The following is a 23,069-nucleotide window of genomic DNA, read 5'->3' on the forward strand; positions in this document are numbered from 1 at the left end:
TGTGTCTTACTCTGATAATGTATGGGTAGAGGAGGGCCCTCCAGATCTAGGACAAATCTTGTTAGAGGACCAATCCTCCTTAATTTCTCTGAGCATTAGATGAAAGTGTTAATTGATGGAGACATGGAGTGTTGCGCTCATTTGAAAGTGTTCATTGATTAAGGAAAACAATGCTTTGATTGCTTTATAGGAAGGAGATGCCACATCTCACATCTCTGATTATTTCAGCCTCTTCAATTTAGATTATGGGTTCTTCCACCTACTCCAAATAACTTGGCATGGTCACTTTGTGATATAACCAAATAAATCAGAAGATTGCACTCTGTACAGTGCTTTGAGCCGTTCTGTTCGTGCTGTGTTTTCTCGCAAACTTGAGAAACAGGAATGAAAGGGTCACGTCGTGGGAGATCATAGGGTGTTAATCCCAGCCGTTGTTTTTATTTAAAATTGAGGGTAAAGATTTGGAGTCAGTTAAAATTCTGACTCCTGGAGTCCATGGATGGATCCCTCCTCAATAGGGAAAATTAATTATACTATATACTGTATATTAATTATACCATTGATGGAAATAAGTTAAAATATTTGAAACAGTCTCTATTCCCATCCATGATTTCAGATTTATAATTTTGAAAAAACCATAATTGAGTAGTAAATAATTGCGAGTTAATGCAAATTACAGATATAACAACAGAGAGGTCGAGCTAGTATGGAGAATAATTATAGCAAGAGGAAAAGTGCAACTCAATATACAGAGGTATGGTTTTTCTTTTCTGTTGATTAGTTTCAATTACTTTCTCAATATAACACAACTCCAAAGTTCCTAACAAACTACACTCCACTCTTTTTTTAAAATTTTCCACTAACGGTTCTCTTCATTCAGAGGAAGCTTCAGAGGAAGCGAAGCTGCCCAAATCGCCGTACTTCAACTGCATCTTCTTGTGCTTCTTCCCCTACTCCAAAGGTTATGAATCAGAATCAGGTAGGTTAATATCTTGTTTTTGGAAATTTCTTGATACTGATGGGAATAAAAATTAGGTTACTTACTTCATGATCATATAGTTTTTGGTCTCCCTCACACGACCTGGATGGACTACTGCAATGGACCAAAAACTTATAAAGCTGGCCACAAAGGCCACAAATGCCAAAAAAAACAAAAAAATGTTTGCGGCGTTTGGATCTGGATCAAAGCACCCATTGAAGCAGCCAAAGGCGTGGAATCTACTGGCACAACTCTTCAACAAGGGCATCAATCACTGTGAAGTGAAAACTGCTAAAGACTTGGGCAAGAGACTTAATTTTTTGATATCAAATTATAACTATGTACGGTTCTTTTTTTTTGTTTCTTTACTTCATCTTCATGACATGACACAAGTGACACAAGTGCACCGTTTTTCTTTTCTGTAACTTCTTATAACTTGGTATAGTATTTTGTGTTTTATTCTACCAGGCCACAAATGCTGGATGCAACCTGGATGGATGGGAGTTGAACAAACGACTGAGGACGTTGTTGAGCTTACGGCTGGTTATCCCGAGGTTTGTCACGGGAGGTGGGGATAGGAGCAGAAGCGATGATACGAGCAGAAGTGATAGGGACAAATCCCTGGTTAGGACCCTCTATTCTAGTGGGATATCTAGCGGGCCACCTGCACCGGTCACCAATTCGACTTTCGTCCATGATAAACCATCAGTATCTGCTCATGCCCATGCTTGTGGTGCTACTAGGGATGTTACCCTTGAAAAATATTGTCGGAAAATTTTGAAGAGGATGGAGATCGATTCTCTAACGATCTCTATCATTGTTGGTGTCCTTGATGATAGAAAAATGAAAAACTTGCTCTCGGGTGATGAAGAAGACAGGGTTGAATATGTCAACTATTTGCTGTATGATTCTATCATTCTGCATTATGAACTATATTTATTTTTTTCTATTATTGTTAATTTTGCATGTTTTATATGCTTTTGTATATATATTATATTCTATTATATATGTCATTGTTTTAATTGTACCATGTTTGCAGAAAGAAGATCTAGAGTAGACTAAGCAAGGCGCAAGAGCATGAGCATAAGGCATCCTGCTCATCATTGGCATGTGAAATGTTGGACTTTGTTCCCGAGATTTCAGAGAACTAATGATTTTCCACATCCATCATTCTTTTATAAAGTATGAGTCTCTTATCCCTATCGAATATTCTTAACACATATGATACTATCCCTATCGGATATTATATTCTCTTGTGTTGAAGCTTATATTTTTTTACTCTTTGGTTGTAAGCGCTTTGTCCATTATTGACATTCTAGTCTTAATAATTCTTGCATTTCTATTAATTGACTAATGCTATCCAAGTGGGACCAGCCACATCTGCAAAACGTTATGTTGTTACATTTTGGGTGAAATCAGAATGGGTGAGCTTTTGATGCAATCAGATGGGCTGTGTGAATTCAAAATGTCAACATTTGTGTGGGATGTGGCTTGAGGTTTATTCCTTGAGATAGTCCCTGTATTGTTTGCTTTTACATAAACTAGTGTTTTTACCCGCGAAAAACGATTATGAATTTCTTACATTGATAACATCATTATTTTGAGAATGAAAATGAAATCTTAAGACTTGAAATTGAACATATTTGTTGTGATGAACATAAAATACAATTGAAACAAAATTGAAAAAATATCCACAACAATCAAATCTCAATTGAATCCAACAAAAGCTCATTATTACAACAATACAATTTTGCAACAATAAGAGCTTCCTTATGCATTAGAGTTGTTGCTTGTTCTCCCTCCCACATTGAGTTCAAATCTATTGTATCTGCAACACTTTGGAAAATGATTAAAGTAAGACAAAAAAATACAACATGTTAATTACAATGCGCATGATATAAAGAATTATAAAATATAACATAAAAATTCTAACCATTCATATGTTCTAGAATACTTCTTCGTACACAACATTCCAAGGGCAATTAGATACTACCCATTTGTTATACAAAATAAGTATCTTCAACCCTTTTCTAGATTTAACTCTCGATAAGGCTACATATAGTTGACCGTGCGTGAACACATGCCTAGGTAGATATAATCCAACATGGGATAAGGATTGGCCTTGGCTCAACAGTTATAGGGAACTGCCTTCTTGAGAATTTGAATGGAAGGCCAGTGTCAGAAGGAGTTAAGCTCAATCTAGGGACCAGTTTACCTGATTTTGTACCTGAAAGAGTCGTTGCAACAATAATATACAGTGTATCAATCTAGTTCCATTACACAATCCAGCAGACTGATCTAAATTCCGAATCAGCATGATACCCCAACTTTCAGTACAATTTGGTGGTTTGGAATACCAGAGCATTTAACATCATTTAGGAATTCGGAAGTGAACCATTCTGCATCTTTGGTGTCGGGTGGTTAGGAGTAAATATGTTGCTAGTGCGTGCCCAAGAAAATCAGCGTGGTGGCGGGACATTCAAGCGGCTTGTCAGCTGGACGATGTGAACTGGTTTGACAGCGCTGTTTTAAAATCGATTAGAAGTGGGGATGCAGCTGATTTTTGGCATGACGATTGGACAAGCGGTGGATGCTTGCGTGATAGATTTTATAGACTCTACAATCTGTCAAAAATGAAATGGAAGTTGGTTAGAGAATGTGGAAGTTGGGATAGAGGAAGGTGGCAGTGGAAGCTCATTTGGCGGCGACCTTTGCTTGGGCGGGAATTGATTTGGGAACAGGCTTTGCTCCATGAGATTTCACTGGTTCAACTACATGAGGGTGTCCCTGATGGTTGGATATGGCTGCCAAATACTGATGGTTTATTCTCTGTTCAATCTGCATATCTTTTCTTGCAGGAATCAGATTTGCCCGAGGCAGATCCGGTGTTTATATCAGTCTGGACTTCTTTTGCTCCCTCTAACGTCAAAGGGTTCGCTTGGCGAGTGTTGTTGGACCGCATTGCATGTAGGGAAAATTTACTGAAGCGCCGAGTCATTGCATCCATATCTGATGCTTCTTGTGTTTTCTGCAACTCTCATCTGGAATCAAGTTTCCATGTTTTATTTTCATGCCCATTTTCTATGCAAATTTGGCAAGGTTGCTTCCAGTGGTTGGGTTGCTCTCTCTTTCAGTCAAACACCATTCGGGAGCACTTTTTTCAATTCAGGTTTGGTACAAATAAATTGCAGCAGCGCCTTTCACACTCTATTTGGCTAGCTGCTATTTGGTCACTGTGGCTAGTCCGGAATGATATCTTTTTCCGAGGAGGAACAGCAGCTATAGAGGTTGTTCTTGAGAGCATCAAGCGTCGATCATGGCAGTGGAATAAGGCAAACATGCGGGGGTTTAGCTATTCCTCATCTGATTGGTTTTTAAATCCTCATCTCTGCATTGTTGGGTCCTAGTCGAACTGTGGGGCAGCTATGTATTTGGACTGGTTGCATTTTTTGGCTGGGAGCATCTATTGTCTATGTTGGTGGGTTATTCTTGTGGTAATTCATAATTGTGTGGGGATTGCATTGTTCTGTTGGGTATGATTTATTTCTAGTTGATGGGTTGCAGGTTGTACTACTCTGTGATGACTGTAACAGAGTTTTCTTTTTTAGCTCTTTGTTTGGTTTCTTACTTTTATTGTATTATGGGTTGAGTACCCCTTGTACTCACTTTTAATACAATTTGGTTTACCTAAAAAAAAAAACATGGAAGTTTACTAGTGTATTTAATTCATCATAAATACTTTGATTATAAAAGAACATAATAAGGATATAATAAGGATGTAGATATTCACTTTCAAAAAAAGAGATGTAGATACTCAAAAAAATATAAATTCAAACATTCAATTATAATGTTTTGTTCTCATAGACTGATTTAATCAATACAAAAAATTTTAGAAAAAAAGGAATTAATTCAATTATGCACAAATGTGATGTATAAAAGGAAGATTAAAATACAAATATATGGACTTATTAGGTTGAGGACTTACAAATGGAACCAAAATATATATATATATATATATATATATATATATATATAATTACTCCTAAGTTTAATTTAAAATTATGAACAATACACCTAAATTATTTGAAAATAATTTTTTCTATTAGTTTTAACATGAAAGTGTTTTCATGTTGAATGTTCTTACCCGTACACGGGAATTTCGCTCTTATTATTTAGACATGTACTAATACAATGATTCAAAAGAAAATTGATATACTAAAATCAATATTTGCCGATTTTTTTAGTTGCTAGAATTAACAGACTAAATAAAATGAGCATTCAACAAAACAAAACCACAACAATTATCACACAACCTGTAAATTTCCTAAAGTTATTAAAACAATTATGAATAATATACTAAAGTTATATGAAAATTTATTTTTTTATTAGGTTTAACATGATAGTATTTTCTTGTTAAAATGTTCCTCCTTGTAGGAGAATTTTACCCTTGCAGTATGTATAAAAAATAAAAGTGGACTATATTATTATGTTGTACAAATTTCCCATGATACTTTATTGTAAACCAGTTAAAAGTTGTTAAAATTTATTTGTATATTAATTTTTATGTGTTTCTCATCCAACAGTATATATTTTTTGCTGTAAAATAAATATTAATTTTTATGTGAACGTATTAATCATTCAAAATGTTCCTACCCATGGAAGCTATTAACCTTGTAATTTAAATATAAACAATACAAATTATATATGCATTAATTTATTCTAATTTCAGTTTAAAAAAATGTCTTCTAATCTTTGCACGACATATTTTCATCATCAAATTATCACATATATATACAATTATATAACTGTGAAAAAGTACTAAAATTATATTAGAATTTATCTTTAAATTAGCTTTAACTTGAATTTATTTTTCAAGTAAAAAAATTCTCATGTGGGAATTTTTTACCGTGTAATTCAAATATTAAAAGTTGTAACTATATATATATATATATATATATATATATATATATATTAATACTTTTTTTTATCTCAGTAAGACATTTTTAGTATCAAAGTGCTCTCATAAATATTAGTTCTTGTGTTATATTTGTACTTATGATAATATATTACTACCTCTGTTCCTAGGTGCCCACTAGGGTGGACCATTTATATTTTGGTCCACCGGTGCACCAGGGGCATATTTGACTTTGCACCAAGGATATTTTAGTCATTCCTCCTCTTTTTATTTCACCCTCATCTCCTTCTTCCCTGCAAGCCAGCCAGCCAGCCCCCGAGATGTAAAATCCACCATCCTCAACCATAAACATCTTCATCAAAGAGACAAACCTCCTCTGGTTAAGATACAGAAAAACGAAAGTAGCAAAAGCCAAAATCAGGATCATTAGATTTGGCACCCCAACCATTAGAAATGTCACCCCACTTACGGAAACTCAGTTTCCGAAATATTTCGGAAATAAGGTTTCCGAAGCACTTTTTTACTCAAAAGTGCTCAATGAAATAAAACCTAAAGAATAACCGATCAACCATACTTCACACCAGAGAATGAAAACCTAATTTAGAAATTTGAATAGGTTAATTAAGAAAAAATCGGTACCAGAGAATGCAACATGCGACGGAGTAGAGGTTGTTGAGTCTCTGAGCGATGCATCCATGAGAAAATCGCAGAGAGAACTGCGAATGAAGAAGAAGAAGCGGCAAGTCAGTTAGCACAATTAAATAGCAACGAAAAGCAAAGGTGCAAAACGAGATCAAATCAGTGGAAAACGAGGTCATACCGACGGCGGAGGAGGCTGTTGCTACGGCGGCGTGCGGTGGTTGAAATCTATGGAGGTTGAAATCGGTGGAAATCAGGTTGCAATCGGTGGAAAACGAGATCAAATCGGTGGAAACCGCTTGAAATCGTGAGCTTCCATGGTTGAACGAGAACGAGAACGAGAGACTGAGATCGAGTTCTGAGAGTGAGAGTGTGAGAGTGAGAGTGAGAGTGAGAGGGAGTTCAGAGTAAATTAATAAAACATTTGCGGGGGTTATTAAAACCCCCCTTAACTATTAACAATTACCCACACTTGCGGGGGTTATCAAAACCCCCGCTAAATAACCCCCACTAAATAACGTTTTTTTTGTAGTGCTCTTCCACCTCAAATGAGAGGTGTGTAAGTAACATTATTGAAAGTTACACCACTAAGAAATAGCCCATAGCTTGTATATTTTTTTTAAATCTCAAAAATACATTTTTACTTTTTCCACATTACTTTAACATATTTAACTCTGGCCCAGTATTTGTTTGATTTGTTTTAGGTCCTTGATAACTCCTAGGCAAGTGTACCTATTCGTTAAGTAGTAATAAATTATCGAACTCAAGGATTGCATTCGTCTAAATCAATTTAACCTATTAAATGACTAAAAAGACTAAGTAAAAAGGTTTTGGGGGTAAATAATTGTTGTTGAAAACGAACTTAATTGAAAGTTGTAAAATTCAATGAAAAGCAAGTACGTAGTATTGAGAGCAATCAAAAGGGGAAGTACCTGGGGTAAGATTTCATCAATCTCACTTATGTTCTTAATAGACTAATTAACTCATGAATTATCTAATTTATTTATGGTGCTTGCCTAAATTTCTACGTGATAATCTCTTAACTACGCAGAACTTCCAATTAAACTGCTAACACTAATCTCTTAGTTCCTAGACGAATTCAATGGGAGAATTAAAGTACTTAGTTACTAGCCAACACAATTAGAAGTTACCCTTATCTCTAAGGCGTAGGCGTTCCTAATCAATTCCTCACCGGATTCCTATTTTCTACCGATTTCTCAATCGCATACAAAATAGCAAAGTTAATCTTCATGCATAAAGATTCATAGATAAAAGATGAGAAATTCATAAATAAAAATAGGATTCATGTGTCTAAAAATTAAATCAAAACATAAGGTCAAGAGAATCAAACCGAACACCCCAAGTACCTACGGAGGTTTAGCCAAACATGGCTTCCATGATCAAATAATTTATTGAAATAAAAAGGGTTCTTCAAAAAGCTAAAAGTGGTGCTAGGGTTAACTCCAGAGAAGAAGGCTCAAGCTGCTCTCAATATCAATTTCACGTTCTGCTTTTCTCGTTGCTCTTCTCATCCCCCTCCTTCTGCTTCCGACCCCCTCTTGGTATCAGAGCCTGATGGGGAAGTAGGAACATGCTAAATATGTTAGATATAAGTTATTTCTCTGTTCTGTTCTTATATAATTAAGCACTATGGTCGGGATCTGGACTGGTAGTACACTTTGAACTAAACTAAAATGAAAGCTCTTTTGAAAACCTTCTAGGATTATTACTATTCAGACTTATGATCATCTCTGCAGCGGAGGCGTTGAAGGCAGTAAGTCCCTGTGTGGCAGTAAGTCTATATTGGCCATACTACAGACATGTTATTAAGTTCTGAATATTTTTTAATGTCCTTGTTTAGTTTCTTTTTGTGGTGGCTTAAGTCTGATCCAGATCTATACTGCTCAACTATTAAGAACAACGCAGAACCTAACTTATATTTCTAATTTATTTATCTGCTTCTATAGAACCAGGTGATGGCGATGATACTTACGGGTAAGGAAGATCTATCTTTCTTGATGCTTCGCTCTTTCTCTTCTAAGCTTTCTTTCAGATCTTCCCAACCCTCTTCTTCTTCTATCAATCATCCTCATCAATCCAATCAATTATCCAAATCTGTCTTCAAAGAAGAAATTCATTTTGAAGATATCAATCAAGATCTTGACAACTGGGAAATTCCAAAAATTTCTCATGCTCAGATCTACAAACCAAACGGATCCTTTTTCAAACGATCAGATTTCATTATCAAAACCGTTGAGCAAACCTACAAGCTCAGATCTGATGATGAAGAAATCCATCTGCTTTCCGAGAAAAGCATCAAAGAACATATCAGCAAGAACTTCAACTATCTTCATATAGGTAGTGTTCAAGTTGGTCTTAAACCCCTAACCAGGAAATCTCTTGACATCGCTGTACTCCTTTGTCTTAGGGATGTTAGACATAATCAATTCCATGACTCCCTCTTAGGAACGGTTGAAACCAGCCTGAGTAATGGACCAATCTTTTTCAATTGCTTCCCAGATCTAACTGTTAGTCTGGAAGATAAAAACATCCTTGATGTCCTCTTCCTAAATATCAAGCTTCACGGCCTTGATATGAAGGAGGATTCCATTCCCATCTCCTTAATCTACAGGGTTCAATACAAGGTAATGAACTCCATCAAATCTTATTTCTTGCGAACCAATTGTGAGAAATCCGGGGAAACAACTCTTTTCCTTACAGATTATGATAAGGCAAACGTTATTGTTCCCAAAACCATCCAATGGAGTGATATCACCCTTCCAGAAAAATGGTCTTTGGAAAAGGCTACTCCAGCCCAACCTGTTGAAACTCCTGAGTTTCGTGAAATCATCCAACACCAATCTGGCCAAGTAGATCTCATCTTTGATAGGAGAAATTCCTTCTCTATCCCTAGATCTATTAGGACATCCTCAAATGATTTCCAATCCGCCATGTCTAGAAGATCTTTTTCTATGACTAGAAGGAACCAGCCTGAGTCTAGTGCTCGACCTTCCCTCTCTCATGACGGATCTACTATCCATTTAGCTGGATATGTCAATACTACTCCTGTCAAAACTACCTATGACAAGAGTAATGAAGATCATCAATCCACCTTATCTCCAACGTATTCTTCTCTAGAAACCCCTGGAGAGACTTCTGATTTCATTGGAGCAATTACTTCCGAATTTGTCATTGACAAAGAAGGTATCCGAGCAGACTTTTACTCTGACCAATGGACTCAGCAAAGAAAATGGTTCTTGGCAAAGTATCAGGGTGAAAAGAGAAAGAAGATCCAAGAAAAATTCTATGGGTTCCTTGAGAAAACCCAGCAAAACATCTTCTTTTTTGAATGGTTTCAAGATTACGCCAATAAGAATAGGAAATCTTACCCCTTCCAAGTTGGTATGATTAAATGGCAGCATAAGGATGGAAAAGAAACCCTTTCAAATCTACCTCCTAAAACTCCTTTTCTTCTTAAAGGAGCCCAATCTACACCTGTCCTAGCTTCTCCCTTCAAGACTAGGAAAGAAGAAGGTGATGTCACTGGTAAAGACATCAAAGACCTTATGGAACAATCCAACTATACCAATAAGTATCTTCAAATTCTTGGAGAATCCCAATCGCAGGATTCCTCTTCCAGGAAAGGTAAAGAAAAGGTCAAGATCGAACCTTCCTCTTCTAATCCTGATATCCCTAAAGGATGTCAACTTGAGAAACCTCTTTTCAAACCTTTTCAAATCAGTAGCCGTTCCAGACACTCGGCTCAAACTCTTCGGGCTAAAAAGGAATCTGACAATGAGCTCCTCCAAAAGGTGGTTGAGCTATTCCTCATCTGATTGGTTTTTAAATCCTCATCTCTGCATTGTTGGGTCCTAGTCGAACTGTGGGGCAGCTATGTATTTGGACTGGTTGCATTTTTTGGCTGGGAGCATCTATTGTCTATGTTGGTGGGTTATTCTTGTGGTAATTCATAATTGTGTGGGGATTGCATTGTTCTGTTGGGTATGATTTATTTCTAGTTGATGGGTTGCAGGTTGTACTACTCTGTGATGACTGTAACAGAGTTTTCTTTTTTAGCTCTTTGTTTGGTTTCTTACTTTTATTGTATTATGGGTTGAGTACCCCTTGTACTCACTTTTAATACAATTTGGTTTACCTAAAAAAAAAACATGGAAGTTTACTAGTGTATTTAATTCATCATAAATACTTTGATTATAAAAGAACATAATAAGGATATAATAAGGATGTAGATATTCACTTTCAAAAAAAGAGATGTAGATACTCAAAAAAATATAAATTCAAACATTCAATTATAATGTTTTGTTCTCATAGACTGATTTAATCAATACAAAAAATTTTAGAAAAAAAGGAATTAATTCAATTATGCACAAATGTGATGTATAAAAGGAAGATTAAAATACAAATATATGGACTTATTAGGTTGAGGACTTACAAATGGAACCAATATATATATATATATATATATATATATATAATTACTCCTAAGTTTAATTTAAAATTATGAACAATACACCTAAATTATTTGAAAATAATTTTTTCTATTAGTTTTAACATGAAAGTGTTTTCATGTTGAATGTTCTTACCCGTACACGGGAATTTCGCTCTTATTATTTAGACATGTACTAATACAATGATTCAAAAGAAAATTGATATACTAAAATCAATATTTGCCGATTTTTTTAGTTGCTAGAATTAACAGACTAATTAAAATGAGCATTCAACAAAACAAAACCACAACAATTATCACACAACCTGTAAATTTCCTAAAGTTATTAAAACAATTATGAATAATATACTAAAGTTATATGAAAATTTATTTTTTTATTAGGTTTAACATGATAGTATTTTCTTGTTAAAATGTTCCTCCTTGTAGGAGAATTTTACCCTTGCAGTATGTATAAAAAATAAAAGTGGACTATATTATTATGTTGTACAAATTTCCCATGATACTTTATTGTAAACCAGTTAAAAGTTGTTAAAATTTATTTGTATATTAATTTTTATGTGTTTCTCATCCAACAGTATATATTTTTTGCTGTAAAATAAATATTAATTTTTATGTGAACGTATTAATCATTCAAAATGTTCCTACCCATGGAAGCTATTAACCTTGTAATTTAAATATAAACAATACAAATTATATATGCATTAATTTATTCTAATTTCAGTTTAAAAAAATGTCTTCTAATCTTTGCACGACATATTTTCATCATCAAATTATCACATATATATACAATTATATAACTGTGAAAAAGTACTAAAATTATATTAGAATTTATCTTTAAATTAGCTTTAACTTGAATTTATTTTTCATGTAAAAAAATTCTCATGTGGGAATTTTTTACCGTGTAATTCAAATATTAAAAGTTGTAACTATATATATATATATATATATATATATATATATTAATACTTTTTTTTATCTCAGTAAGACATTTTTAGTATCAAAGTGCTCTCATAAATATTAGTTCTTGTGTTATATTTGTACTTATGATAATATATTACTACCTCTGTTCCTAGGTGCCCACTAGGGTGGACCATTTATATTTTGGTCCACCGGTGCACCAGGGGCATATTTGACTTTGCACCAAGGATATTTTAGTCATTCCTCCTCTTTTTATTTCACCCTCATCTCCTTCTTCCCTGCAAGCCAGCCAGCCAGCCCCCGAGATGTAAAATCCACCATCCTCAACCATAAACATCTTCATCAAAGAGACAAACCTCCTCTGGTTAAGATACAGAAAAACGAAAGTAGCAAAAGCCAAAATCAGGATCATTAGATTTGGCACCCCAACCATTAGAAATGTCACCCCACTTACGGAAACTCAGTTTCCGAAATATTTCGGAAATAAGGTTTCCGAAGCACTTTTTTACTCAAAAGTGCTCAATGAAATAAAACCTAAAGAATAACCGATCAACCATACTTCACACCAGAGAATGAAAACCTAATTTAGAAATTTGAATAGGTTAATTAAGAAAAAATCGGTACCAGAGAATGCAACATGCGACGGAGTAGAGGTTGTTGAGTCTCTGAGCGATGCATCCATGAGAAAATCGCAGAGAGAACTGCGAATGAAGAAGAAGAAGCGGCAAGTCAGTTAGCACAATTAAATAGCAACGAAAAGCAAAGGTGCAAAACGAGATCAAATCAGTGGAAAATGAGGTCATACCGACGGCGGAGGAGGCTGTTGCTACGGCGGCGTGCGGTGGTTGAAATCTATGGAGGTTGAAATCGGTGGAAATCAGGTTGCAATCGGTGGAAAACGAGATCAAATCGGTGGAAACCGCTTGAAATCGTGAGCTTCCATGGTTGAACGAGAACGAGAACGAGAGACTGAGATCGAGTTCTGAGAGTGAGAGTGTGAGAGTGAGAGTGAGAGTGAGAGGGAGTTCAGAGTAAATTAATAAAAAATTTGCGGGGGTTATTAAAACCCCCCTTAACTATTAACAATTACCCACACTTGCGGGGGTTATCAAAACCCCCGCTAAATAACCCCCACTAAATAACGTTTTTTTTGTAGTGCTCTTCCACCTCAAATGAGAGGTGTGTAAGTAACATTATTGAAAGTTACACCACTAAGAAATAGCCCATAGCTTGTATATTTTTTTTAAATCTCAAAAATACATTTTTACTTTTTCCACATTACTTTAACATATTTAACTCTGGCCCAGTATTTGTTTGATTTGTTTTAGGTCCTTGATAACTCCTAGGCAAGTGTACCTATTCGTTAAGTAGTAATAAATTATCGAACTCAAGGATTGCATTCGTCTAAATCAATTTAACCTATTAAATGACTAAAAAGACTAAGTAAAAAGGTTTTGGGGGTAAATAATTGTTGTTGAAAACGAACTTAATTGAAAGTTGTAAAATTCAATGAAAAGCAAGTACGTAGTATTGAGAGCAATCAAAAGGGGAAGTACCTGGGGTAAGATTTCATCAATCTCACTTATGTTCTTAATAGACTAATTAACTCATGAATTATCTAATTTATTTATGGTGCTTGCCTAAATTTCTACGTGATAATCTCTTAACTACGCAGAACTTCCAATTAAACTGCTAACACTAATCTCTTAGTTCCTAGACGAATTCAATGGGAGAATTAAAGTACTTAGTTACTAGCCAACACAATTAGAAGTTACCCTTATCTCTAAGGCGTAGGCGTTCCTAATCAATTCCTCACCGGATTCCTATTTTCTACCGATTTCTCAATCGCATACAAAATAGCAAAGTTAATCTTCATGCATAAAGATTCATAGATAAAAGATGAGAAATTCATAAATAAAAATAGGATTCATGTGTCTAAAAATTAAATCAAAACATAAGGTCAAGAGAATCAAACCGAACACCCCAAGTACCTACGGAGGTTTAGCCAAACATGGCTTCCATGATCAAATAATTTATTGAAATAAAAAGGGTTCTTCAAAAAGCTAAAAGTGGTGCTAGGGTTAACTCCAGAGAAGAAGGCTCAAGCTGCTCTCAATATCAATTTCACGTTCTGCTTTTCTCGTTGCTCTTCTCATCCCCCTCCTTCTGCTTCCGACCCCCTCTTGGTATCAGAGCCTGATGGGGAAGTAGGAACATGCTAAATATGTTAGATATAAGTTATTTCTCTGTTCTGTTCTTATATAATTAAGCACTATGGTCGGGATCTGGACTGGTAGTACACTTTGAACTAAACTAAAATGAAAGCTCTTTTGAAAACCTTCTAGGATTATTACTATTCAGACTTATGATCATCTCTGCAGCGGAGGCGTTGAAGGCAGTAAGTCCCTGTGTGGCAGTAAGTCTATATTGGCCATACTACAGACATGTTATTAAGTTCTGAATATTTTTTAATGCCCTTGTTTAGTTTCTTTTTGTGGTGGCTTAAGTCTGATCCAGATCTATACTGCTCAACTATTAAGAACAACGCAGAACCTAACTTATATTTCTAATTTATTTATCTGCTTCTATAGAACCAGGTGATGGCGATGATACTTACGGGTAAGGAAGATCTATCTTTCTTGATGCTTCGCTCTTTCTCTTCTAAGCTTTCTTTCAGATCTTCCCAACCCTCTTCTTCTTCTATCAATCATCCTCATCAATCCAATCAATTATCCAAATCTGTCTTCAAAGAAGAAATTCATTTTGAAGATATCAATCAAGATCTTGACAACTGGGAAATTCCAAAAATTTCTCATGCTGAGATCTACAAACCAAACGGATCCTTTTTCAAACGATCAGATTTCATTATCAAAACCGTTGAGCAAACCTACAAGCTCAGATCTGATGATGAAGAAATCCATCCGCTTTCCGAGAAAAGCATCAAAGAACATATCAGCAAGAACTTCAACTATCTTCATATAGGTAGTGTTCAAGTTGGTCTTAAACCCCTAACCAGGAAATCTCTTGACATCGCTGTACTCCTTTGTCTTAGGGATGTTAGACATAATCAATTCCATGACTCCCTCTTAGGAACGGTTGAAACCAGCCTGAGTAATGGACCAATCTTTTTCAATTGCTTCCCAGATCTAACTGTTAGTCTGGAAGATAAAAACATCCTTGATGTCCTCTTCCTAAATATCAAGCTTCACGGCCTTGATATGAAGGAGGATTCCATTCCCATCTCCTTAATCTACAGGGTTCAATACAAGGTAATGAACTCCATCAAATCTTATTTCTTGCGAACCAATTGTGAGAAATCCGGGGAAACAACTCTTTTCCTTACAGATTATGATAAGGCAAACGTTATTGTTCCCAAAACCATCCAATGGAGTGATATCACCCTTCCAGAAAAATGGTCTTTGGAAAAGGCTACTCCAGCCCAACCTGTTGAAACTCCTGAGTTTCGTGAAATCATCCAACACCAATCTGGCCAAGTAGATCTCATCTTTGATAGGAGAAATTCCTTCTCTATCCCTAGATCTATTAGGACATCCTCAAATGATTTCCAATCCGCCATGTCTAGAAGATCTTTTTCTATGACTAGAAGGAACCAGCCTGAGTCTAGTGCTCGACCTTCCCTCTCTCATGACGGATCTACTATCCATTTAGCTGGATATGTCAATACTACTCCTGTCAAAACTACCTATGACAAGAGTAATGAAGATCATCAATCCACCTTATCTCCAACGTATTCTTCTCTAGAAACCCCTGGAGAGACTTCTGATTTCATTGGAGCAATTACTTCCGAATTTGTCATTGACAAAGAAGGTATCCGAGCAGACTTTTACTCTGACCAATGGACTCAGCAAAGAAAATGGTTCTTGGCAAAGTATCAGGGTGAAAAGAGAAAGAAGATCCAAGAAAAATTCTATGGGTTCCTTGAGAAAACCCAGCAAAACATCTTCTTTTTTGAATGGTTTCAAGATTACGCCAATAAGAATAGGAAATCTTACCCCTTCCAAGTTGGTATGATTAAATGGCAGCATAAGGATGGAAAAGAAACCCTTTCAAATCTACCTCCTAAAACTCCTTTTCTTCTTAAAGGAGCCCAATCTACACCTGTCCTAGCTTCTCCCTTCAAGACTAGGAAAGAAGAAGGTGATGTCACTGGTAAAGACATCAAAGACCTTATGGAACAATCCAACTATACCAATAAGTATCTTCAAATTCTTGGAGAATCCCAATCGCAGGATTCCTCTTCCAGGAAAGGTAAAGAAAAGGTCAAGATCGAACCTTCCTCTTCTAATCCTGATATCCCTAAAGGATGTCAACTTGAGAAACCTCTTTTCAAACCTTTTCAAATCAGTAGCCGTTCCAGACACTCGGCTCAAACTCTTCGGGCTAAAAAGGAATCTGACAATGAGCTCCTCCAAAAGGTGGTTGAGCAACTTCAGCTTCTCAAACAAGTTGTCCCGGAAACGCCAACACCAACCCCGGAACCAACTTCTGAAACTATTTCCGATCCTACTGTTTCGGCTCCTGCTCCTCCTAAAGAGACTTTAATCCGCCGAACTTCTACTCGTAATACCTCTACTTCTTTAAACAATATTGAAGATGGTAAGGTTGAGTCTGATTCTGATATTCAATCTGATGATCAAACTGTCAAAAGTGTTCCTATCAACACTGTCATTCACAATTCTAAGAATCAGTGGAGAAAAGAAACCAAGCTCTATTATCCTAGAGCTACTGCTCCTGATCTTCTTTTAGAAGAGTCTTCAAACTTCAAAAGCTTCAGTGCCAACAATGTCTATGAATGGAACATTGATGGTGAAAATGAGTATGGTATCACCAAGATCCTCCAAAATATGACTATGGTAGCCACTGCCTATGTTACCGCCAACAATTGTCCTGAATCTCTTATAGTTGAAGTTTTGGTTGCTGGTTTCTGTGGCCAGCTCAAAGGTTGGTGGGATAATTATCTCACTCAAGACGAAAAGGATCAGATCTTGACTGCTGTCAAGACTGATGAAGAAGGTAATCCTATCATGGAAGATGGCAAATTCATCTCTGATGCTGTCAACTCCTTAATCTTTACCATAGCCCAACATTTTGTTGGAGATCCTTCCCTCATCAAGGACAGATCTGGTGATCTTTTGTCCAATCTGAAGTGTAAATCTTTGGGTGATTTTAGATGGTATAAGGATACCTTCTTGACCAGGGTTTACACCCGAGAAGACAGCCAACAAGCTTTCTGGAAAGAGAAATTCCTGGCCGGTCTTCCTAAATCTTTTGGCGACAAAGTTCGTGAGAAACTTAGAAGCCAAAATCCGGGGGGAGAAATCCCTTATCATACCCTTAGTTATGGACAGCTCATAGCTATCATTCAAAGAGTTGCTCTCAAAATCTGTCAGGACGACAAAATCCAACAGCAACTCACTAAGGAGAAGTCTCAGAATCGCAGGGATTTGGATACTTTCTGCGAACAATTTGGTATTCAAGGTTGTCCCAAGAAACCTAAACCTAGAAAGCAGGATCCTCCCAAACAACAATGGAGAAAGAGATCTAGCAGGAATGATCATAGGAAACCCAAGCCTAGATCAAAACCCCAATCTTCGCAAATTCCAAAGAACCCTCCTGAGACTAGACCCTCTCAAGGAAAAGATGTTACCTGCTACAACTGCGGCAAGCCGGGCCATATTAGCAGGTATTGCAGACTCAAAAAGAGAATCTCTGAGCTTCATCTTGAACCTGAGATCGAAGACAAGATCAACAATCTTCTCATTCAAACTTCTGATGAAGAAGAATCTAATCCTTCGGATTATGACCTAAATCAAATTCAGAATGATGATTCTCAATCATCATCCTCCGTCAATACCTTGTCTATCAACACTTTGACCAATGAACAAGATCTACTCTTCAGGGCCATTAATTCTATCCCTGATCCTGAGGAAAAGAAAATCTATTTGGAACGCCTCAGGTCTACTCTTGAAGATAGGCCTCCCAAAAGTCCTATAACCACTAATAAATTCAATCTTAGGGATACTTTCAAGCGTCTTGAGAAATCTACGGTCAAACCCGTCACTATTCAAGACCTCCAATCTGAAGTCAATTCCCTTAAGACTGAGGTTAAAAGCCTCAAACAAATCCAAAGCAGTCAGCAGCTTATTTTGGAGAAACTGACTAGAAATTATGAGGAAGATGATTCTTCTGTACCTGAGTCCAATCCAGCTCCTAACGACAACTGCGAGGACTTTCTGGAAAATATTAACCAGGTCACCATTCAGAAATTCTTCATCCATGTCAAAATCCTCATAGGTGATTTTATTCTCGAAATCCCTGCCCTCTTTGACACAGGGGCAGATTCCAGTTGTATTTCGGAGGGACTCATTCCCACCAGATATTTTGAGAAAACAACTGAGAAGCTCAGCGCTGCCGAAGGATCTAGACTAAAAATCAAGTATAAAATCCCCTCAGCTATCATCAAAAATGGTAGTCTTGAAATCGAAACTCCATTTCTGTTAGTCAGAAATTTGAGTCAAAAAATCATTATAGGGACCCCTTTCATTAAGAAGCTCTTCCCCTATAATACTGACGTAGATGGCATTACTGTCCAGCACCTTGGACAACCGATTTTATTCAAATTCTATGAACCCCCCATAGAGAAGACTTTGAATGTCATATCCTACAAGGAGAAGCAGATTAACTTCCTCAAGGAAGAAATCTCTTACAAAACCATTGAGGTTCAATTGCAACAACCTTCTGTCAAATCAAGGATTGAGAATATTTTGGAAGATATTCAATCTAACATCTGTTCTGATCTACCCAACGCCTTTTGGGAAAGGAAGAGCCATATGGTGGAACTTCCTTATGAAAAAGATTTTTCAGACAAACAGATTCCAACCAAGGCTAGGCCTATTCAAATGAATGAAGAACTTCTTCATTTCTGCCAAAAGGAGATTAATGATCTTCTTGAAAAGAAGCTTATTCGCAGGTGTAAGACCCAAGTTTTTAAGCTTAGAATAAGTGGAAGAGATTTCCATTTACGATTAGGCTTGATGTATCGTGAAGGGAAACCTGAACAAGAGTCTACCAAATGAAATAAATTTATGAAGGAGAAAGTTCAGGAAAAGACAAAGGATTGTATCGAAGTCGATCTAAGTTATAGCACGACTAATATTCGTTAAAAAACCAAGGACAAGAACCTTAGGAAATCAGACTATGTTCCACCCTTGGAACACTATAGGAATAAAATTTCCAAAGATGTTCCACCCTTGGAACACTGTAGGAATTTAGTCCAAAAATCTTCAGAGAAATGTTAGAACTTCTCTTATTCCATATATAACCATCGTTTCGAGGCGAAACCCTAGAATCTACGAACGTCCGATTCCAACCCTCGGAAGTTTGCCGAAACTGAAACCCTGGTATTTCAAAACCCTAAAATCAACCGACAATGAAGACTTTTTCTATTCGGAACATCAAATGAAGATTCCACACGCGTACACCCATTTCTCTTGATGATTTCAATCTTTCTTCAGAAGGAAGTTTTCTATTCCGACATTCGATGTAAAAAGTAACTTATCGGGTAAAATAGTTTTTACACCGACTTTGCATTAGCCACCTAAAATACAAGGAAACCTCTGTTGAGTTTTGGATTTATGTCGCCAAAACCTATCTTAGAATTCACGGAGAATGAAGCCGGAAAAATCAGATTCGCGAAACTTTCATTTTCCCGCGTTTTGCCAACCTCTATATATAGCATTAAAAACAAGCCTCGAAAACCAAAAATCATACCGATATTTCTTTGAAGAATTAGAAGATTCAGCGGGGAGAATATCGTGTCTAGAATACATTGGAATCAGTAGGAAGAATCGGAAATCACTCATATTTTTATCTTAACTCTATGAGCTAAATCCTCCGATATCTAAACAAATCTGTACCGGTTTACAAAATATCTTTTGAAAATATCTTTACAAAATATCTATTCATCCTTATCCAATCTTTGATAAATACCTATTCATCCTTATCCGATCTTTGATATATATCTACTCATTTCTTGGTTAATGGATCATTTTAATTTGCTCAAAGTGATCATAATTTATATTTTACTATTTCATAAAGTTCCTCATAATTTTTAGTATAGTTATATATCCATTATATATTTTTCTCTTAACTTTGTGAGCTAAATTCTTCAGTGTCTAAATCAATTTATACCAGTTTACAAATATCTTTCCTAAATATCTAAACCTCCTTATCCTCCCTCACTCACTCTGTCGACATCTCTCTCTCTCATTACACTTTTTCTTCATTTTTCTTCCTTGACCCATTTCCTACTTCTTCTTCTATATATATTATGTCCCTCCTCCTTTTCTTTCTACTTCTTCTTCTGCCTATTTTCCAAAAGCTGCAGCACCCACGCACATCATCAATCTTCTCATCACCATTTTCCTCCTTGCTGCCCACGCACACATGTTTCTTCTTTCTTTCTTTCCTACTTTCATGTTGTTTCCTTTCCATTGCAACAAGCCACCACCGTCACTAACCCACCACGTGCAAGCCACCACGTCCTCCCCCTCACGAAGCCACCGTGAGCAGAACGAAGCGAAACCGACGTCGCCGACGCCGTAATCTTCGATCTTCGATTCTAGTGTCATCGGACCTCTGTTCACAGCGAGGTTAGTACCGTTAGAACCCTTGCGACGTCCACAACAAAACCCATATTCCGGATCGCCGTTCTGTCGCCGTCAACCGCCGCCGTTGCCGCCTTCGGGAGCTTTTTCCGGTCAACTCCGCCGACCAATGGAAAAACGGAGTGTACTGCGACGATCCTTGCCGCGAGGAGAGCAAAACCCTATCTTCAATTTCGTATTTGGGTCATTTTATTCGATGACCCCGACAACCACCGTCGACCTTCGGCTGAACTTTCTGGGCAAACCGTCGACTCTTTGGGGAAACGGACAGCGCCGTTGAGTTTCTGGCCGCGAAAGGATGAAGGAACAACCTTCCTTTATGTCTCCGGCGACAGTTCCTCCGTCAACCCCGTGAGCCGCAACTTTGTCTGGCGACTCTTCGCCGACAAGTTTCAGAAACTTGATTTTCGTACGATGAACGGAAGCACCTTGCATCGAAGCTACACAATGGGAGGAATCGAGCCAACATATGCAAATAAAGATGTAATCGGATCGGAGTTGCACCTTAGTATGGAAATTGGCTAAGGTGAGGGCTTCTCACTGAATCTCTAGTTAATGCTTAGGGTCGATGTTTCGACATTGTTTACTGTTTATGCACTGGAATTGTGTGTGATTGGAAAATGTTTTCTGAGGCTTCGGCTGACAATGTAGATGATGCATCTACTGAATGTTTTTGATGAGTGAATGACATGCTAAGTGCTAATTGGGTAATTTAGGATGTGTGGTGCATGCCTTATATGCTAGGTGCTATGTGGTTATTGCTTAAGATATTGACATATGACATGTTGATTGATTATGATGAGTTAATTCTGCTTTTGCACTATAATCTGAGTTTCGGAACGGTGAGAAAAGCGGGCAGGTCATGCCGATTTTATTTTGAGAGTTTTGAGAAAGTTTGATAGGGCGAATGAGATTCGGGCCTTGTTATGATGTTTATGGATCGAGACATTCTCTGGAGTCATTTGGGGATTAGGAGATCCCGAGAACTTATAGGATTCGCGATAAGACTAAAAGGATAATTATTTTGTAAAGAAAACTCATAAGACATTAAACAACCTCTAAATCTTTAAGTAATGGTAATAATCTCGGAAGGAAGCTTTGGATGCAAATCATAGTTTTGGAAAACGAGAAGTGTCGTCGGATCCCAGCATTGAGAAAGTTGAGGGGCTTCGAGTATGTAGATGTTGTGGTGCTGTTGGAGCAGCGTTTGTTGTTGTGCTGTTGGAGCAGCTATTGTGGTTGTGCTGTTGGAGCAGCTATGTTGTTGGGTGTATCTTCGACTTTGCGGCGCGAATCCGTATGTCCAAACCCGACGGGTTGGGCCGATTCGGCAATAATTTTCGACACGCGCGAATCCGTATATTCAATCCGATGGATTGGATCGATTCGGCGGTAGTCACTCAGGCCCGCGTGAGTCCGTATGTTCAATCAGAGGGATTGGATCGATTCAGCGATTGCCATTTTACCTCGCGTGAATCCGTATGTTCAATCCGAGGGATTGGATCGATTCAGCGACAACTTTTCGACACGCGCGAATCCGTATATTCAATCCGATGGATTGGATCGATTCGGCGGTAGTCACTCAGGCACGCGTGAGTCCGTATGTTCAATCAGAGGGATTGGATCGATTCAGCGATTGCCATTTTACCTCGCGTGAATCCGTATGTTCAATCCGAGGGATTGGATCGATTCAGCGACAACTTTTCGACACGCGCGAATCCGTATATTCAATCCGATGGATTGGATCGATTCCGCGGTAGTCACTCAGGCACGCGTGAGTCCGTATGTTCAATCAGAGGGATTGGATCGATTCAGCGATTGCCATTTTAACTCGCGTGAATCCGTATGTTCAATCCGAGGGATTGGATCGATTCAGCGATAACCTTTCGACTCGCGCGGATCCGTATGTTCAATCCGATGGATTGGATCGATTCGGCGATAGTCATTGGACACGCGCAATGTCCGTATGTTCGACTCTTTTGAGTGAACCGACTTGGCGTTGTCATTTGTTGCGTGTGCGAGTCCGTATGTTCAACCCAAGGGGTTGGATCGACTTGACATGCCTAATTGTTGGGCTATCCTGGGGATAAGTCCGGGAAACCGGTAGTTTCCGAGTATGTGATACTCTTTGCTTGTTGAGCAGTTGTGACCATCGGATTGAGATGAGTCGGATGATCCGGAGATCATCATGAGTTACTATGTTGATGTGAAGAAGTGTCTTTTGTCGCAGAATCGACTTTACCTTAGGGTAAGCTTTTAGAGACTTTAATTTACCTAGAACACGTGGCGACGTGTCGAGTGAGAGTCGGAGACGTTGTTTGACTAATCATCCTGCATTCATGCATACTGATTTAGTTGTCGAGTGTGATTGTTATTTGTTAATCCTATTTGGAACATGTTAATTGTTATTATTGCTGTTAAGTTCATTATGGAAAATGCAACCCTAGGATGTTATCCCTAGCT

General features: G+C 37.4%; 2 protein-coding genes across 2 annotated transcripts; both read left to right on the top strand.

Moving 5' to 3' along the window:
- Positions 1 to 668: 668 nt before the first annotated feature.
- On the top strand, positions 669 to 1,719 carry LOC130735149 (uncharacterized). Its single transcript, XM_057587248.1, has 3 exons — positions 669 to 754; positions 881 to 979; positions 1,060 to 1,719. Exons 1-3 carry the CDS (start codon positions 707 to 709, stop codon positions 1,402 to 1,404), a joined length of 492 nt encoding a protein of 163 aa, XP_057443231.1. The 5' UTR covers positions 669 to 706; the 3' UTR covers positions 1,405 to 1,719.
- A 1,893-nt stretch (positions 1,720 to 3,612) lies between these two features.
- LOC130735120 (uncharacterized) lies at positions 3,613 to 4,386 on the top strand. The gene has a single exon (XM_057587222.1). It carries the CDS (start codon positions 3,613 to 3,615, stop codon positions 4,384 to 4,386), a length of 774 nt encoding a protein of 257 aa, XP_057443205.1.
- Positions 4,387 to 23,069: the final 18,683 nt, after the last annotated feature.

The sequence above is a fragment of the Lotus japonicus genome, chromosome 2 (assembly GCF_012489685.1).
Source record: "Lotus japonicus ecotype B-129 chromosome 2, LjGifu_v1.2".
NCBI classification, from domain to species: Eukaryota; Viridiplantae; Streptophyta; class Magnoliopsida; order Fabales; family Fabaceae; genus Lotus; species Lotus japonicus.

Bases quoted from the DNA above. Each gene is read 5' to 3' on its own strand.
- LOC130735149 (XM_057587248.1), top strand. From the start codon at position 707: ATGGAGAATAATTATAGCAAGAGGAAAAGTGCAACTCAATATACAGAG. The intron at 755-880 runs GTATGGTTTTTC...CTCTTCATTCAG, and splicing joins GTGCAACTCAATATACAGAG to AGGAAGCTTCAGAGGAAGCG. The intron at 980-1,059 runs GTAGGTTAATAT...ATGATCATATAG, and splicing joins AGGTTATGAATCAGAATCAG to TTTTTGGTCTCCCTCACACG.
- LOC130735120 (XM_057587222.1), top strand. From the start codon at position 3,613: ATGAAATGGAAGTTGGTTAGAGAATGTGGAAGTTGGGATAGAGGAAGG.